Raw genomic sequence first — 17,891 nt, 5'->3', positions numbered from 1 at the left:
CTAGAGTGTGCTGTTCGTTCAGCTGCTGTATGCGACTTTAGAAATGTAGTATGGAAATATCCAACATGGTAATGTCCTAACTTGGTAGGCCACTTTGTCACTCTTTGTCTGAATCAGTATAGCTAGAGATGCCAATTTGAGATAGTAGGCTACTGTAGTCTGTCACTTTGAAAACAACATATATATTTACTTTTGTATCACATTCAGATTTTAAAACGGTGTGAAGTAGATTTTCTTGTATTGAAATCTATGTTGGTTGTTTGATCGATCTCTTCTGTTGAATGCCTGCCGTGGCTGGACTGACAGGGCCTCTCCTAGACGAAGTTCTGTGGCCCTCAAGTTTCCTTCACCGGCTATCGCAGTTTGAGTGGGATACTGTATCACCGTATTGGATTAGAATCATATGTGTTGGCAGACTCCCTGTTCTCTGCCTTGTTTCATATTAGACGCATGCTGGGAGGTTGTAAACAGAGAACAAAGAAGAAACTCATTGTTGACATTTAATATAGGCTATTTCATGCTTTAGGTTCACTCTGCAGTTTTAGTAATATATATGAGTCTTTGAGTTTATTGAGTTGCCTCCTCTGTGTGTGTATATTAGAGAGAGAGGAAAGCGAGAGAGAAAAAGAGAAAGTGAGGGGTGTGGAGCGAGAGAGAGATAGAGAGAAAGAGAGAGAGAGAGAGAGAGAGAGAGAGAGAGAGAGAGAGGGCATCCTTACAGGAAGGTGAGGAGCTAAAGGTCAGCAAGCACATGTTGAAGGGTCACCCTCTTGTCTCTTGCTGCGATACCAAACGTGACACCCTGGTTGCTTCATGCAGCGTAGGCTATGACCCCCATCTGGGGAGATTCAGTCATTTTTAGATGACAGGTTTACCTTTCCACATTGGGGAGTGGGGGTTGACTGTGAAATTATAAAGCAAAATACAAATAATCTGATTATCAGATACAATTATTTATTGTAAGCATTTGGCCTAGGACTATTATTGTAGTTTATGGTATTGTGCATAATTAACAATACAAGTTTGTCTAAACATAACAAAACTCCCCTCCTCTACTGACAAAATGGAGAACTAGGATACAGTACTTGTTGCCTTATATGTTATGGATGTTAAAACAATAAAATAGTTTGTAAAGTCATTGCTGAGAAAAACTGATGGATGAACCAATGTCTTAGTGTCCTCAAAGGTTCCTACAGTCAGTAAAAACTGTATCATGACTGTGTTCACCGAGAGCTAAAGCTATATTTTTTGTGCATGGTTACTTGAGACCCCTGAAGGATTTCAATTGGCTGGTTACGATTTTTTTATAGAGTAATGCATAATTCAGATGGCTGAGCGGTTAGGGCAACCTTTTATTAAACAGAAGGTTGCCAGTTCGATTCCTGGCCGTGCCAAATGACGCTGTGTCCTTGGGCAAGGCACTTCACCCTACTTGCCTCGGGGGAATGTCCCTGTACTTACTGTAAGTCGCTCTGGATAAGAGCGTCTGCTAAATGACTAAATGTAAATTATATTTAGGTCATCATTGTACAGTGTCACTATTTTTGTATTTATAAACTGTGTAAACTGTACATTCCGGTAATAAAAAAAAACCCTATATAAATAAAATATAATTTAAAAAGGTTTGTTCGATAGAAGCCAATGGATAATAAACATAAGAGGGCTTGTCGCACACAGACAATAATGTTTATTTTCTAATCACAATAGCAGTGCTACGCCCTTTTCTGTGCCCTGGAGAGTGGGGTCACTGAAAGGTCAATATCTAACTGGGATTATTGACTGCCTTGAAAGCTGACCCTACTCCCTAAACAAACAGAGGCAGACAGGCAAAACGTCATGCTATAGTGAATGCAAGACAAGTTTGGTCATCTCTTTTGATTTTGGTTATTTGAGCTTCTGTGCACAGGATTAGGGTCAAGTTAGGGCTAGCCCTGTATGTGTTTGGAAAACGTATATGCGTTTGTATGTGAATGTGTCTAGCTGTGTGTACTTACAGGTACAGTACATGGATGCATGTCTGCATTTAATAAGTTCTGTGGGATTTCAGTAAGTGCAACAGTGGACATCTGTGGTGCTGCCTCCGCCAGAGAGCTGTCTAGGGAGCCTGGACCAGCTCCAAATAAGGGATGAATGATTAAGAGTTCGTTAGGCCATGTAAATCCAGCAGCCAGCCTCATTACAGTCTCATCCTCAGTCAATGGAAGTCAAATGAGGGTCAGGACACACGGCTGTGGGTTGGTTGGGAATGTTTCTGGGTGTCACTTTATGAATATTGTTGCAAAGCAACTGGCTGTCGCTCAAGCATGTAAACTTTCACTTGTTGGTTTGTATTTAGTGCCCTAGCAAGAGTCGGGACACCCAAAAAACACTCAGAGACACACCCAGCCTATCAACAAGCTGGCGGTGGACATTATTTGATCTCTACTACTGAGATAAACCATGTGGGAGTTGGATACATTTCAAACACATCAATACCTAGGTTTGCCTGAGTACATTTTCAACATTTTGATATTCATATAGACATGAACCCCTGTTTACCCGAAAATAAAGACGACAGTTGTGTGAACTGTCATACAGAAATTAGTGCAGTAGAAACCGATGGACATTTGGGGACGCTGCACTCATGCCGTGGCTCCCTGACTGCTCCGCCGGAGCGGAAGCCATCGAGGCCATCCTCCCGGACCCTCTGGGGCAATAATTTGAGTTTTACACTTCTGCTCAGCCGCTGTTCCTATTCACCTTGGAGGGAAGTGGCCATTTCACATTTCCTGGGGAAATGCATGAGCCTTTTCTGCTAAATCTGTTCATCTTCAGGGAGCTGTGTGTGGACAGTATACCTGTGTATGTATGTGTGTGCATGTGTGTGTGCATGTGTGTGCGCATATGCATGTTCGTCTACACACGGACTCTCTCGGACTTTTGTGGGTTTGTGCTTGCCTGACCTCAGATGTAACTGTAGAGTACGTGACCCATGACAGTGACGTTTGTATCCTGGTCCTGGGTCTCCTTCATCACACCGCTGGATTTGGTGAGGAGCCTCACTGAGTTTTCCCAGCTACTCCTTTTCCTTCCTGTCCATCTCCAAACACCCAAAGGACACTTGGAAGTATCTTCCCTTTACCACTCCCTTGTCTTTTCAGCTAACAGTTTCTCAGGCTTGGGGATTTAAATGTTTCCAAAATGATGGGAGGACCTGACTGTATTATTGGGGTTTGGTGTGGAAATGCGGCTCGTACAGAAATATTGTTTTCCATGAAAGGGTTTTACTGAAACAAACACCCTACAGTGTCTTTTTCACCAACATAGGTAATCTGCTAAAATGCCATGCTTTATGAACCCCCCCACCACCCCCCCCACCTCACACACCGGCCCACCTCCTCCCGGTATCCATCCCCCTCTGCCACACCCCCATCGGCTGAGCTGAGGTCACGGCTGACTGACAGGAAACGGGGGGTGCTTTAACATCCCACCTTTTCCCAGATCCTGGGCGGAGTCTGGACTGGACCGCATGGACCAGAACAATGGCAGGAAACAAGCAAAGAGGAGTGAGCGAGTTCCTGAAGGGTGGATATTAGTGGAGTCGCCTTTATGAGTGGACACTTCCAGCCCTCCACAAATACGAGAACAACTTGGGATTGTTTAGTAAAATATAATTATATATGACCAAATATGTTTGGTAATGATGTTGGTCAATACAATGTATTAGGTACACTTTGCTCTCTATGGACTGGAACAAGAATTCATTTAATTTTGGTAGGATTTTATTACAGTGTGATTGAAAAGAAATTGAAACCGTGCCCAGCAACCAGGTCAATTAAAACATATTCCTTTATTGGCTCATAGAGTAGCACAAGTCTGGGAAATACAATGAACAATAGGCAGTTTATACAGACGCTGCATTCCTAGTGTGCAACATTACTGTTGATGATCCCCACACGCACGTAAGCAGAAAATCCTCTGTGACGAGAAATTCGACCACAAAAATGTCCAGTGAAATAGCTTTATGTTGCCGTCATGTCCTGTTAGACAACTATGCATCTAACAGGAAATAACAAACAATATACTGTTTTCTGTGTTATCATGTCACCCATCAAATACGTTTTAAGTAAAGTTAGTTTGATGGGGCTTCATGTACACACAAACACAACTGCACAATGTACAGTATTTTTCTTTCCTCATGTATTTTAACATGAAAATAAATCAATAACTTATAAAAAGAAAGTTCAACACTACAAAATACTATACTTAACCCTAAAACTATACTGGTGAACTATATTATACATTTATGAAGGTATTATCTGCCACAATCTAATGACAATAAATCATGTGTCTACAAGTATGTAGCTTTTCCAATAATCTTGCATCCAAAGCAGCTTCCACAGGCTGCCAAGGAATCAAATGTTGACATCACTCTGCAATGGGAGTGTCCAGAAAATTTACGACCCCGTGTTGGCAAGGCAGCACGACCTCACTGGTCGACAAGCAGCAGACTTCCTGTGGTCCCACCCACCCAGGCCGGGTCACATCCATACGGCTGGCTACAGTGTTGGCCCTAACCCCTCCACGCCCCCCACACCCAGAGACACCCTGAGCCAAGAACTCATTCCATTGTTCTCCAGAGTACAGACATCCCATTCTTGGCTTGGCCACATGATGTTCTAATATTCTACGTTCTTCTTGATTGGGCAGATGTGCATGATTTGAGGTGGTGTTGGTGCATGCATGGGAGTTTACTATAATGTTGTCTTGTTAGTTTGGCTGTAAATGGTGATGAGCAAGTATTGTCTGGGATGGGACCCAGCTTAGTCATAATACTGCAGTCTGTACACAACAACAAACACAGGAGAAGTCTAGAAATACATTTTGAAGTGTAGCCTCTCTATAAGGGCTGCCCTAACACTGCCCTCATGTTACCAAGACTTGGAAAAAATGACCCACCCCCATATTTCCAGAAGATAGTTCTGGAATGTTTTTGAGTTTTCCACAGAGAGGAGACCCTTTCAGGGCTATCTGACCCCTGGCTCCTCTCTTGTCTAGAGACTGATACAAACTGGAAATATGAGAGTCTGGCAAGTCATGACGGAGTGACCTTTGCTATTGCAAAACACTTCAGGCATGAATGGGCTATTGGTGTTGTTGTCGTTATTATGGCTTACTGACTGAGAAGGTCTGTATCGGATAACATTTACTTCAACTTTATTTATGTAAATGTACATAATACACAAGAGAGCATATGTACACCTCTCCCTTGTTGACAGATTGTTGTAGCTTTATAATACACAAGGTAGCAAGATTAGAATAAGAAAGTAAAGTTTCCCATGCTGAGTCCCTTGGTTCATGTTGTCACTATACACTGTCCCTGTCTGCTTCCACATTTCCTTCCAGTATTTAACTGATAGCCCTTCATCCTGATCCAGTCTCGACAGAAAGTAGAACATATTACTGGTTGAGAAAAAAATCAATGCCCATCAACTTTCTAATACTGTAAGATATTGCTGCCATTGTCATTATAGGGAAGTGAGTATGGGTAACATGGTTAACACTGTCACATGTAACTCTGTCACCTATGACAGATAGGTTGCTGGTGGATGTTTAACAGTGAATCATTACATTAACTAAAAATGGCTTGCAAAGAGAGCTTGTAACTGTCGTGAAAATCACAAATCACAAACTTATTGATACTGCTGTGTGGAGTGCTCTCCAATCCACAGACTCAAAGTTGTACAGAATGACAGTACAAGCTGTACAGAATGGCAGTGTAATGGGCCACTGTACCAAAGCTGTCGAGTGATTGCCTGAGCCTACAAATGACTACATCTAAATCAATAGACAGATGACATTGCCTTGGTAAACTAAGCTGTGCTGGAATGGCCAGGTTGTGGGGTCACTGTGGTTAGTGGAGAGTTGACCCAAGGCCAGAGTACACCTGGTGTGAGAGGTAAAACTGTGGAGTTCTTGGTGGTCATGAGACTAAGTGGAACTGTTTGTGACTGTGTACACAAAAGCAAACGGATCAAAAGTTCAGTGGCAACATATTCTTAGAAACAGGAAGCTTCTCTGTGTTGTGTGCACGGCTCACATTTCCATCAGGGACTAAAACAAAACCAAAGCGGAAAGCGGTTGATTTGATGTTGTTGTTTGTGTTGTTTTGCTTTACATGCCAAAGAGACAAACCCTGTGAGAAGGTCAAACTCATTCTGCATTCAGAATATTGTATGTGGTTTTAGCCTTTCAAAGTTGACTAGAAAGTTCTCACTGAACTTGAAGTTGACGGAGAAAAAGGGCAAGCAAGTGTCAACAATCTGTCACAAAGAGGAAGTGTGTCCTCTGATCACGTGACAAACAAATCAACAACACAATACTGGTTCCAAACCCCAAATGTAAAAGAATGTCAAATAATCTCAAGATTCTGAGATGACAAGACCATGGGAAATAGTGTCTTTAATCATATTATCATATTTACAATATGGAAAAGAAGCATCTAGTAACACAGCTTTTGGTACTGTTCCCTTTGAGGGAGAAAGGCCATACTGTATGTTTAAACAGAAAGCAAAACAGATGTGCTTACCAGGAAGTTATCCCTCAGGGCACATAATTAGTAAGAACTTCTCAAACCACTTTTGTGATTTGAACAAACACAGCTGAATATTTATTGGATTTTCAAAAGCCTTGATGAAATCATTATGTTGCACTACGGCTTGTACGTGTTTTCCCGTCATGTGTTGTTTTGAAGATAATTAAGGTTGTATTTGGTGGAAACGATTCAAAACTTCGCCTTTGAATCAACACGCTTGTAACACTTGAATTGTTGGACAGAGAGGCTGCAGAAGAGATGAATTAGATGAGAACACATCTGGGTCCAATATATGCTATACTGTTACCGGTAATAACATCTATAGCTATGCTTGGAAGAAATATAGTTCAAATGGAACCTCACAAACAAAATATTTGGTAAAACATTTCCTGCTTGAATCAAAAATGTATCTCATGTCATGCAAAGAGGCAGAACCATGAGTACAGACATGTCACACCTTCCACTGGACAGCGCAGTGCACAATGCACTGCAGCAATGAACTCTGTTTGGAATGCGTGTGTGCATGCACTGTAGGTGCACAGTGGTAAACTGTGCCTGTCGTTCAGATTTATTTTCATTGGGTTTGCTTTTTTTTCTGTAATGTCTGTCCTCATCCCCGTGAAACTGTCCACTTACTGCAAGTTGTTTAGCGTGCCGTTTCTGTCACGTTATATTTTTGAGAAGACGTTGAGGCTGGGGTTGTGATACAGAAGTGACAGGATGTCAGACATCCTGTAGGACTTCAGGCTAAATCCCAACACTAGAAAGCCATAGTAACATCAGTAACTACGATATACTGGGCCCACATTCCTTCATCGTTTGCTTTAGATTCCTAAGTTTTAGACGTTTCTATTCTCCAACACACCTGATTAAAATGTTTACAGCTCTGTAGAAGCCTGATAACCTGTTAATTTGAATTAGGTGTGTTAGAAGAGGAAAACATCTAAACCATGCAGAGCAGTGGACCCCAACGACCCGGGCTGAGAAAGGCTACTGTCTATGGGGGTCAGGTGGCTGAGTGGTTAGGGAGTCGGGCTAGTAATCTGAAGGTTGCCAGTTCGTTTGTGCCAAATGACGTTGTGTCCTTGGGCAAGGCACTTCACCCTACTTGCCTCGGGGTGAATGTCCCTGTACTTACTGTAAGTCGCTCTGGATAAGAGCGTCTGCTAAATGTAAATGTCTACTACATATTATACGACAAATCTAACCACGATTGTAAAAGTTAAACAAAGGTAGAATTTCATAGCCTTTATTTTACAGAAATATAACTTTTACATTTCCTAACACACAAGAAGCTGCTTCAAAGTACGGTTTACTAATGATTTTTGATTATTATTAATTTTACACAACTTCATCAACTCCCACTAAAATTACATTAAATACATTTACCATACATCGTGTCCACCAAGAGCATAACGCTCAACGTTTATGCCCAGTCTCAATAACTAGACCCTTTTTATCCTGAGCCAATGGCTTTGTGTCAGAGAAAAGATATTCTAATTTGAGTAATAAAATCCTAAGTACTGACATCAAAATATACTTCACACATCATGGCTGATATCTGATATCAAATGAAAATGTTTTTGAACACCACTTGAGACACGTCAGTCCTAACCATGACTGATCAAGTAACCATGGAAACGCAGATGCAAAGAAACAAATGCAAGCAAGATGAGGTTCACAAGCATATTAATTTGACAGTACAAATCACTTAAATACCAGTTGGGCATACAGTACTGATAATTATCGGATATAATTTCATAGATATATTTAAAATGGCAAACATTTAATTATACACACATTATTTACATGTTTTTTACTTATCTTTTCAACTTTTCCCCTCACTAATATATACTGCTTGTCTGTGAGCAGAATTCTCTCCAGCATTTGGACTTGAAGCAACTTACACAGACACCTATTCAATACACTTTAACGATTTAAAGTGGGTTCATTTCATGTACCAGACATCAAATTACACATTGGGAGCCTGGTTTAAAGCTCCAGCAATAGGAAGGACGCTTGTGGTGTGGTTCAATCAGTATAACAGTGTGATTCTTTTCACAGAAAGTTATGAAGTGTCTGTTACAAGTTATAACTTCAGTGCCTAAGGTTCTGTTGGATTCCTTTCTATGTAGTTTAGCCCAGAATAGTTTTTCTGCTAAACTTTAATTCAGCAATCAAAGCGTCTATTGCACATGAACAGATTGTATTGTCCTTAGGATAAAAAGCTAATGCCATATACAGTTGCAGGTAGACCCTTTCCCTTCCTTTGTAGGGTTATACTGTTGACTAAGTCCCCTCTAGGAAGGCAGGTTCCATGCATGCTGAAGGTATTAATTGGTTTGTAAGTCTTAGTGAAACCAGGTCTTTGGAATGAACTTTCTCTATATCTCTCAAAAGAGTTTTCTTCCCCCATCTCATCTACCACTGTATAATGGCCACAGTAATCCCATAGATTGGTGAAACCTGACTCTATCTTTTCCCCGGCTCCTGATGGCTCCCTGGGACCTGGCCTCAAGCAAATGGGTTGTCCGACCTGTGGATAGTGGTCTCGATGTCCAGGTAGTTCTTCCCGTTCATGTGCTCAGTGTGTCCGTCTATGCTGTAGCAACGGTGGACTTCAGTCAGAGATGACGCCACATAAGAGGCGGAGCGAAACACGTCGGCATGGGCGAAGGTGCCCCCGAACTGCATCCGCTGCTGATTCCAGTGTCGCCGTAAAACGCTTTGGACCTACGAAGTACATCGTTCCACACAGAGGAAATAGGTTGGGTTGACATGTTACACCAACTGAATATTTCCAATAACCAAAGCGAATGTTTAGTGGTTTTATTTGATATTGATTTCTATCCTGCGAGGTTTCAAATTGTCAGTTCATTTTCTGAAAGATATTTTGGGGACCTATACACATTCATAGTAGAAATAAATAATGTATTTCTAATTAGCATTCAATAATAGAAATGGTTACATTCTTACCTCTCCATTGAAGAAGCAGAATATCGTAGCAACCAAAAGACCCTAGGGAATCAAAAAAATAAATTGTTTACCCCATGACGTTTTGAGGGTTTTATATCAGCAGAATACAATTTACAATAAAAACAGCTGACATTATAAGTAAAACCAGACTGTTTATCAGCTCCACACCACCTGTAGTCCAGTCTTACCTGATAGTTCATGAGGATGTTCATGACATAGCCATATATCTCAGCAGAGCGTCCCTCGGGCTTGTAGGGGAGCAGGACGAACTGGATGCCTAGCAGAGGGACCAGGATGAGTGTGGCCCTCACAGCCTTCATGTAGAGGCTGAACTCAGCCTGGTGGGTCACCTTCAGCTTGGTGATGAGGACACGCACAATGTTCAACAGGAAAAACAGGTTGACCTAAAATGGATGATGAGTAGTGGGAGATGAGGTTGAGATGAGGAAAGGGTTAACTAGACATGGCATTTAAACACAACACAATATAGTGTTACCATTAGCCTTTCATTTGGTAAATACCTGATCAGAAATAATACTTTGTCATGTCGCGAACATCTCACTAAAATCATTGTCCATTTGGCTAAGAAATCCAATTATAGAGGTCTAGACTGTAAATGTAATTGTTCCAGTAGTACTTGTACTTACTAGTAGTGCAGCACAGATAGGACCATGGATGATGTACAGAAGGGAGGTGTCAGAGCTGATCCAACAACTGCAAAAACAGTTACAAAGAGAAGGGAAATACTTATAATATATATATATATATATATATCTTTAGAAGACAGTCTCTGTTGTTTGGTGTCAAAACTGGGATGAGAGGACACTTGCCCACCAGAGACATAATAGAAAGAACTGCTTCTTTTCAGTTCCTCCTGACATGCTGAACATAAGAACTGTCACATTGTTCCTGAATACCCTGACATACAGTGGTTGTGTACTGTGTTGTGTTTAATTATTATGTCAAACAAACATGCAGTAACCATTTAATTGGATCTTATGAAATCCATTAAGGACCTTTGTTTTTATCAAACTGACTTACTTGTCATTGTAGTAGCAACAGCGGGCTACAGCATGTATCAGAGCAGGTATCAATGGAAATCCTGTGAGAAATGGAAAGTTAATTTGACCAGCTGGAGAAATAGCCAATACATTTGACTGTGATGTTTCTGTAAATTCTTTTTTTTTTATCCACACAAACATCACCATTAGCAATCTTTCCATTTGCTCCACACATCTTTCCTTTCTCCCTTCTTGGAGAAAATCTCTTTTAGAAGATTATGATGAAAGCTTCTGTCAGCGATTAATATGGATGCCCCAGTAATGCTGTCTACATGATACACAGGCATACTGCATGCCGTACGCTCATGAAGATTACCTGTCTGTCTACTATACAATTAGCAGTGATACATGGGTGGGGGACAGCACAGAGAGGAGGGGAGTTTGAAAAATTTACAATATGCCCACCATTTATTTATGTACTAGCCTACACCACTGTGATATTTAGTATTTAATCAGGAGCCTTAAACATGAGCTTGGTGTCTGTTTACGTACCCCATCCAAGAAGGTAGTACCACATAAGGTGTTGCTTCTCTGCGAACACTGCCACGACTATGAGCGTGTGCAGGTAGATGCCCTCACACAGCATCCAGAAGTAGTTACAGCCAAACAGGTAGAGGTGGATAAAAGTGACCACTTTACAGCTCACCTGATATGATGAAAAGGACAGAAGTATAGATTTTGATATTCAACTGTGTGTCATACAATTTACCAACCAGCCACTCACATGATACAGTATGCAACCTAATCTTTATTTAGTTTCTAAAGAGTTACCAAATTGACATATGAAATGGGAAGAAGAAACATCCAAAAACAGGTAAAAACAACTATCTCAATGTGGAGATTGTGTATGGTACCGCATATAGCACATGTCAAAGCTCAAAGCCAAACCCACCGGGTTACTCTCAACAAGTTCCCGGTTGTCTGCCACAGTCAACCAGATGATGGTGATGATAGAGTTTAACACAAATGAGAAGAAGAGGTTTTTATGCAGCGTTATCCTCTGGCAGCTTAAACTCCTGGGGGAGGCAGAGGGGAACACACAAACAACTTTGGTCAATGGAACTTTGGTCAATGGTGTATCCTTATATCAAAGTTGACGGACAAGAAAAGGACAACGTGCAATGAACTCCATAGGTGTACTTGAATGATAAGTCCAATGTTATATAATGTCAAACTGTAAATACAGAGTGCCTGTTGTGAGAGAGTGTCTTACTTGAAGTGAAAGAATATTCCCAATGAGATGAACAGAGATATTAATGATAATCCATGGCCGATTAGAACTAAGTAGAGGAGGTTCTTCGCATTCTGTAAGGCAGTATAAATGATAAGCAGTCAGCATACACAGGTTATGAGACATATTAAATCAGTAACATGGGCTCCCTAGATCTCTCACACTGTATTATATTGTGAGATGGACAAACAACAACTACATGCTAAACCCACCATTTCACCTTCCGTGGAGTTGCCCCTGCACAGTGTGAAGTTTGTCCATGTCCTATTACTTTCGGGGTGGCGACCCCAATTACCTGTTTCAGTACAAACTTTGGATGCCACTTCTGATAAAAGAAAGAGAAAAAGGGATTTAAACATCACTGTCTGTTTAAATATTGTAATTAAAATACATGAATAAAGGATCCTTTAATTCACTTGTATTCCCTGATGTTTTTGTGGACATGCACAAACTCGACTAGCTACTGTGCATGAAGAAATGCTGAAACAAGACTCAATTAGAGAGGGCGCATCGATGAAAAGAATGATCAAGCTGCCAACAAACTGTCAAAAGAGACTACTGTAACTCGGATCAAAGTAATTAGCATTTTTATTTGTGTTTGTAAGCAAGCACATCTCCCTCACAAAGGAGCTTCCTGACTCAGAGGGACCCTGTGTGTGAATTCACGTTAATTACATATTTCCGATGCCTGAGTTTCTTTGGATCTCTTAGGTTAAAGACATACCTTTAGTATCAAAGTTGTTATAGTAGTCTGGACAGTGCTGCTCTGTGGTGAAGCCTGCCTCTGTGTCCTCCCAACACAGCCAGCCATCCCAGGTCCTGCCGCACACCGATTCTGACACACAGAGATGGAACCCACTCAACATGGTGTGTGCAGTTCATGTACTTTAGAGTTCCCTGAATCTCTCTTCATTGATGATTCCCATGCAATTAATAATCCTTCTGGATGATGTCGAGTATATTCATATAACGGCATTTCTGTCTGTTCTAAACTGTATCAAACAAACCTTGCAAGAGTTAAGACCCATGCAAATGTTCCCATTTGAACGATTAATAATTCATTTGACAAATAGTCAGTTTAAATAAAAATAGAAGACCCTTTCAAACTCAGATTTTATTCTTTTTGTCGTTAAAATCTTAGATCAACTATGTATAATGACTTAAAACATTTGGAGAAACTTTCTCCTGCTGTTCCTCACAGAGCTGGCTGCCAACCTTGTTTGTCGTAAGTATAGTCTTTCATAATTTTCTGGTAGCATTCATACTGAGCCGTCACAATCTTGTTCCGGGAGTCACTGATGCTCTGATGGGAGATTTGGGGATCCAGATTGGTCTCGTTGTCCATAGAACTCCCCAGCACAAACAGCTAGAGCACGACAGTATAACACAATCAATATAATCTTTCTGTAGGCCTAAATATTCAAAATATACAACAATTAAAAATACTTTGGATATGACAATTGATTAAAAAAAGGAATTACCCCTCTGGCAGAAAACAGCAGCATAAGTGTGAGTATGCCGCTTCCATCCATTCTGGGTTTGTTTTCTGTTAATTACTTAATCAGTCTCTGTGAAAATATAAGAACACTTCATAGGTTCTATAATTTAGAATTGGACTATTCCTGTCCTGTCCTTAACTCACTCAACTAAAACACATGCTGCACTCAAATGGAAAAATGAATCAGGTTTCAGCATAGTTATTTTTTTTAAAGTTTTTTTTTATACAGTCTGCTTAGGGGCTGTTGTGACTTGCTCAAGGGCACAACAGTAGGTACTGTTGTGCCCTTGTGTAGTCTCAATTAGTTCACTCACGCTGTGTGAACTATGACAAAACCCACAGCATTGACAGTTGAGGAGAGAGAAAAAAACTGTTCTGTGTTTCAACGGCAGAATAATAACAAGCCTGACCATGATAACCTTTACCCTTCCTGGGACAACTGAGAAGGGAGTGGGAGAGATGCCGGATCCTATGGGCTGAGCAGAGAAGGGACACAGACCGGGACACCCCTAACATTTCTAGTGAAAAAACCCAGTTGGAGTCCTCTGTGTGTCTCAAGGTGAGTCTTTACAGCACATTGCAGGTTTTCACCTTTGTTTAGCTAATGGGAGGGAACTTTGGCATCAGGCTGTTCCTTTTTCTTACTCTCTTCTAGTTCTCGCTCATATCCCACCATTTTTTGCCTTTTCTTCTTTGATTCTTTAGTGCAGTGCTCTACCTTGATCCCCACACTACAGAATCTCAGCAAAACTGTGTCAGCTGCGACAACATTTGTAAATAATGTGTTCTTGAACACACCCCTGGAAACGTACCCAAGTTTCTCCCTTGCCTGAGACCCTTTATTGACTGTCTTCTTTTTCAAGGAGAAAAAATTACATCCTTGATCAGAGGATAGACAGACGTTTGCGCTGTTTATTGTGAATGTGACAACATATCTTTACCCAACACTTTCTTAACGTACTGTATAGCACACCTTACTTTATACAAATGTTGCCATTATGTAAAATTAAGTTTACTTTGAAGTTGCAGTATAGGAAATGGCATCATCAGGTATATCGCAATGTTAAACAAAATTAAATAATGTCTTTAGTATAGGCCAAATAAGTAGGCCCAAAGGTTTCTCAATGATGTATTCTGAAATTCCTTGCTCAACTTTAACAGGATCTTCCTGATCCAAACTGCCATTCACTACCTTAATGTATTACTATACAGTACCATATGTTGTGTGCAAGTGAATAGTAGTCAATTGGGTTAACAGTGGATCCCAATGACAAAGGAAATAAACAAGTATTTCACATTGAAGAGAAACAGAGTTAAACTGGACATTTGGTTTAATGCACTGTCTGGTAAGACAATCAAAGCCAACTCATGTATGGAGATATTCAAGTCCTGAGTAGAGAAGCATTAGAAACACATGGTGATTCTATGCATGGTCCCTTTCTGGTTCCAAAAATATTTCAGACTTCCTGACAAACATGGTGCCCTTAAGAATATCTTCAAAACTATTTATAAAATGTCACAAATGCACTTTCTTTTGAATGGCCTTTTCTCTCTTTCTATACTATGACATATTGTCTAAAACCAGACCATGAATGTCTTCTACATTTTCCTTAAAATGCTCTCTTACATAACAATGGAGATAACATATACAACAGGATACAGCACCTTGGCACACACTGAGACTGCATGTCTGTTGTCGTGGTCTGTAACTCTTGGGCACGTTTGAATTGTGATCGAATTGGCAATTTGTCTACTCTCAAGATAGTGTAAAAATGTCCTTATTTAACATAACTTGCAAATGGTTGATCATTAGGTGTTCATTCAGGCAAATTCGTAAAATAACCGTATTGCATCTTACCTTGCCGATAATGTGAATAACTCAATTCAAAAAGTCCCCCTTAATCGATAATGAGCCCCGAGCGCAGTTAGGATCCGTGTGCGTTCGCTGAGAGTACACTATCCACTATCTACTGAATTGAACTCAAAGTGAGCTACCGTATGCAAGAGGCCGGAGTGAGCTGTCCGGTTGAAAATGATCCAGCCCAGCATCCTGTTACATCATGGATTTTTCGGCTGGTACTGTATCAGTTAGACCTCCCAAAAATGTTTGACCTAACTTCTATTTCAAGAATACGCGAATCCGTTAACAAACACTGAACCTTGCTCATAACGGGTCAACACATTTGGTTAAATAGGACTACTGTCTTTTTAATGTGTTTGTTTAAAAGTTTTGACTCACAGTCCCAAGTTACAGATTGGAGCTATAATGACTTGCTTTCCTACATGTTTTTTTTTTTCATTTATTATTGAGCGGTTGAGGTTTTGAATCGATATGAATCACACAATGAACAAACCTAGGTCTGCAAACTGTACACCTAATTATAACGAACTACCCCAATCTGAAGATCTGTCAGAAATGTTTTACTTTAGATACCAAATATATTCCTGAAGAGGGCAGCAAAGAACCTTGTTTAGCTATACATGAAAAGGGTTGCGAGTGATCAAATCATTAATTTCAAATCACAACTGAATTACCATCTTTTGATTGTACAAACAGGGTGTCATAACACTTACTGAAATGAGACCGTTTTCAATGCCCTCCTTTAATGTTTTGAAAGTGAAGAGAATTTAGATCCTAAATGGAAGAATACGTATTAAGTTTCAATCACAGGATTAAGGCTTTGTATTCTTAATTGCATTTAAAATGAGGATGAAAAAATACAAAACCTGACTGCATATTCGAAACATACATTGTGATAGTATCACAGGTACATTAACTCAATACTGCTCAAAGTTAGTGCAGCCCTGCCAGTCATTATAAACACATAGAAAATGATCCTTGCTTTTTGACTGACCTCCTGCAGCTAAATAATGTATCTTTTTTTTGTTTAGTCACCTTATAGTTTCCTTCCTAAGTTGTGGGAGAGGAACCTTTAAACCAAATAAACTACAAAAATAGCTGAACTAGAACACTTCTTTTCATAGCTCTTCCACTGGGTCCAGTGGGAAAGTCCATTTCAGTCCAGAGCTGTCAATCATTCAGAGCTACAGCAAAAGCATGCTAACCTTGAATGGTAGGGCAACCTGAAAACATATAGAAAGTCACTGTTCAGCTGTTCTCCTCTGACTTCCACCTGTCATCAAAGTTCGGTGGAATAAGCATTGAATTAAAAACATGTACTGTCTAACTAAACTTGATCTAAGCGAAGCTGAGCTCTGTGATGTCTATTGAAGTTGAAACGTTTTTCTGTACCAGGGAATCGTACTAGGGAGCTTGATTAACAATCCTAAAAATGAAACAATAAAAGTAATATTCATTAACCTTGTGCTGCCTTCGGGTCATTGTGACCCACCTTTTGCACCACGACAGTGGGTCACAGTGACCCGAAGGCAGCACAAGATTTAAATAGTTGAAAACAGTACATTTTCTGTGAGATAAAAGTATCACCAAATATAGAAACCGGCAAGATGTTTTCATCAAGGCATATATGCACAGAATAAGTACAAGAGGCCTGAGGTGGCAGGATTAAGCCAGGTCCCTGATTCATATTGAAGGAAACAGGACTTATTACTTATTTATGGAAAGGCCAACTGTCTGCACAGGGAGACTTTAGTAGTGAATCACTTACAGTGGAAGTCTTACCTGTCGATAGAAGACAGTTCTGCTGGGAGAATCAATGCTAGGCTGTGTCGAGAGACTAGTAAAATGTGCTTTAGGATCACTGGTGCATCGACCATACCTGTCACTTACAATACTATTAGCAGTTCCTTATGGAAGAGAGGTTGAGAGCGAAGATGGAGAAGAACAAAAGACAAGTGTGGAGGAGCTGATTCTTTTTAATATCATGAGCGGCGTGCAATCCATGAGCGAGCCTAGACATACCCCCCTTTCCCCCAACTCTCCTTCCAACATCTCATCTGCTCCCCTCGGTTGCAAGGCATGATCATAAGAAGGCTTTCACATAAATCAGTAACGGATTAGACACCAAAGGCCATCATAGCAAGATTTGTCGAGGACCTGGGAAACAAAGAATGAAAACTCTACTTCTAAGCCTAAATATAGCCGCCAGTTCGAACATGCATAACAAAATATGCTTGATGCACTTTATGAAATTGCATGACTTGGGAGTGAGCACGATATTCCAATCAACTAAGTTCCTGTGTTTAGAATCAGAGTCCAGAACATTACCTATGATGGAATACATAGTCATGTAACTAATGATCTTACTGGAAGACTATCAATCAACCCAGAGTCTATGCTTATTGCTGTGTTTTGCATATTATATAATGAAGACAATGGAAATATTGAACAAGGACTCCACTATGGCTAGACAGACAAGAGCAACATCTTTACCTGGAACGTGAAGGTCAGTGCCAAAAATGGACTGTAGAGTTGGACCTCTCAGATTAGCTTGACAAAAAGCTACCAGTACACTAGTATAATCATACAGTACTTTGGGCATATTTTCCTCCAAAGTCTTCAGAGATAGTCTTCATGTTGAAAGGTTTTGTAGGTATTTTTGTGATTATAGAAAGGCAATGTTAGGTGTG

The 17,891-nt window shown here is 40.4% G+C and overlaps 1 protein-coding gene across 2 annotated transcripts; it reads right to left on the bottom strand.

Moving 5' to 3' along the window:
* Positions 1–7,735: 7,735 nt before the first annotated feature.
* On the bottom strand, positions 7,736–15,358 carry LOC134007141 (calcitonin gene-related peptide type 1 receptor-like). Of its 2 annotated transcripts, none has more exons than XM_062446336.1 (13): positions 15,199–15,358; positions 13,324–13,410; positions 13,058–13,208; positions 12,567–12,677; positions 12,055–12,167; positions 11,825–11,916; positions 11,504–11,627; positions 11,104–11,257; positions 10,592–10,652; positions 10,198–10,264; positions 9,739–9,954; positions 9,551–9,592; positions 7,736–9,307 (listed from the first exon to the last, which is right to left on the bottom strand). In XM_062446336.1, exons 2-13 carry the CDS (start codon positions 13,372–13,374, stop codon positions 9,089–9,091), a joined length of 1,401 nt encoding a protein of 466 aa, XP_062302320.1. In that variant the 5' UTR covers positions 13,375–13,410; positions 15,199–15,358; the 3' UTR covers positions 7,736–9,088. The 2 variants fall into 2 exon arrangements, with proteins under 2 accessions (XP_062302320.1, XP_062302321.1); XM_062446337.1 differs by having other exon boundaries at positions 13,324–13,396; positions 15,199–15,351.
* Between the last annotated feature and the right edge of the window lie 2,533 nt (positions 15,359–17,891).

This window comes from Osmerus eperlanus, chromosome 21 (genome assembly GCF_963692335.1).
Source record: "Osmerus eperlanus chromosome 21, fOsmEpe2.1, whole genome shotgun sequence".
Classification (NCBI taxonomy): domain Eukaryota; kingdom Metazoa; phylum Chordata; class Actinopteri; order Osmeriformes; family Osmeridae; genus Osmerus; species Osmerus eperlanus.
Note: the sequence above shows the minus strand (reverse complement) of the source record. Positions and strands in the feature narration are given on the sequence as shown.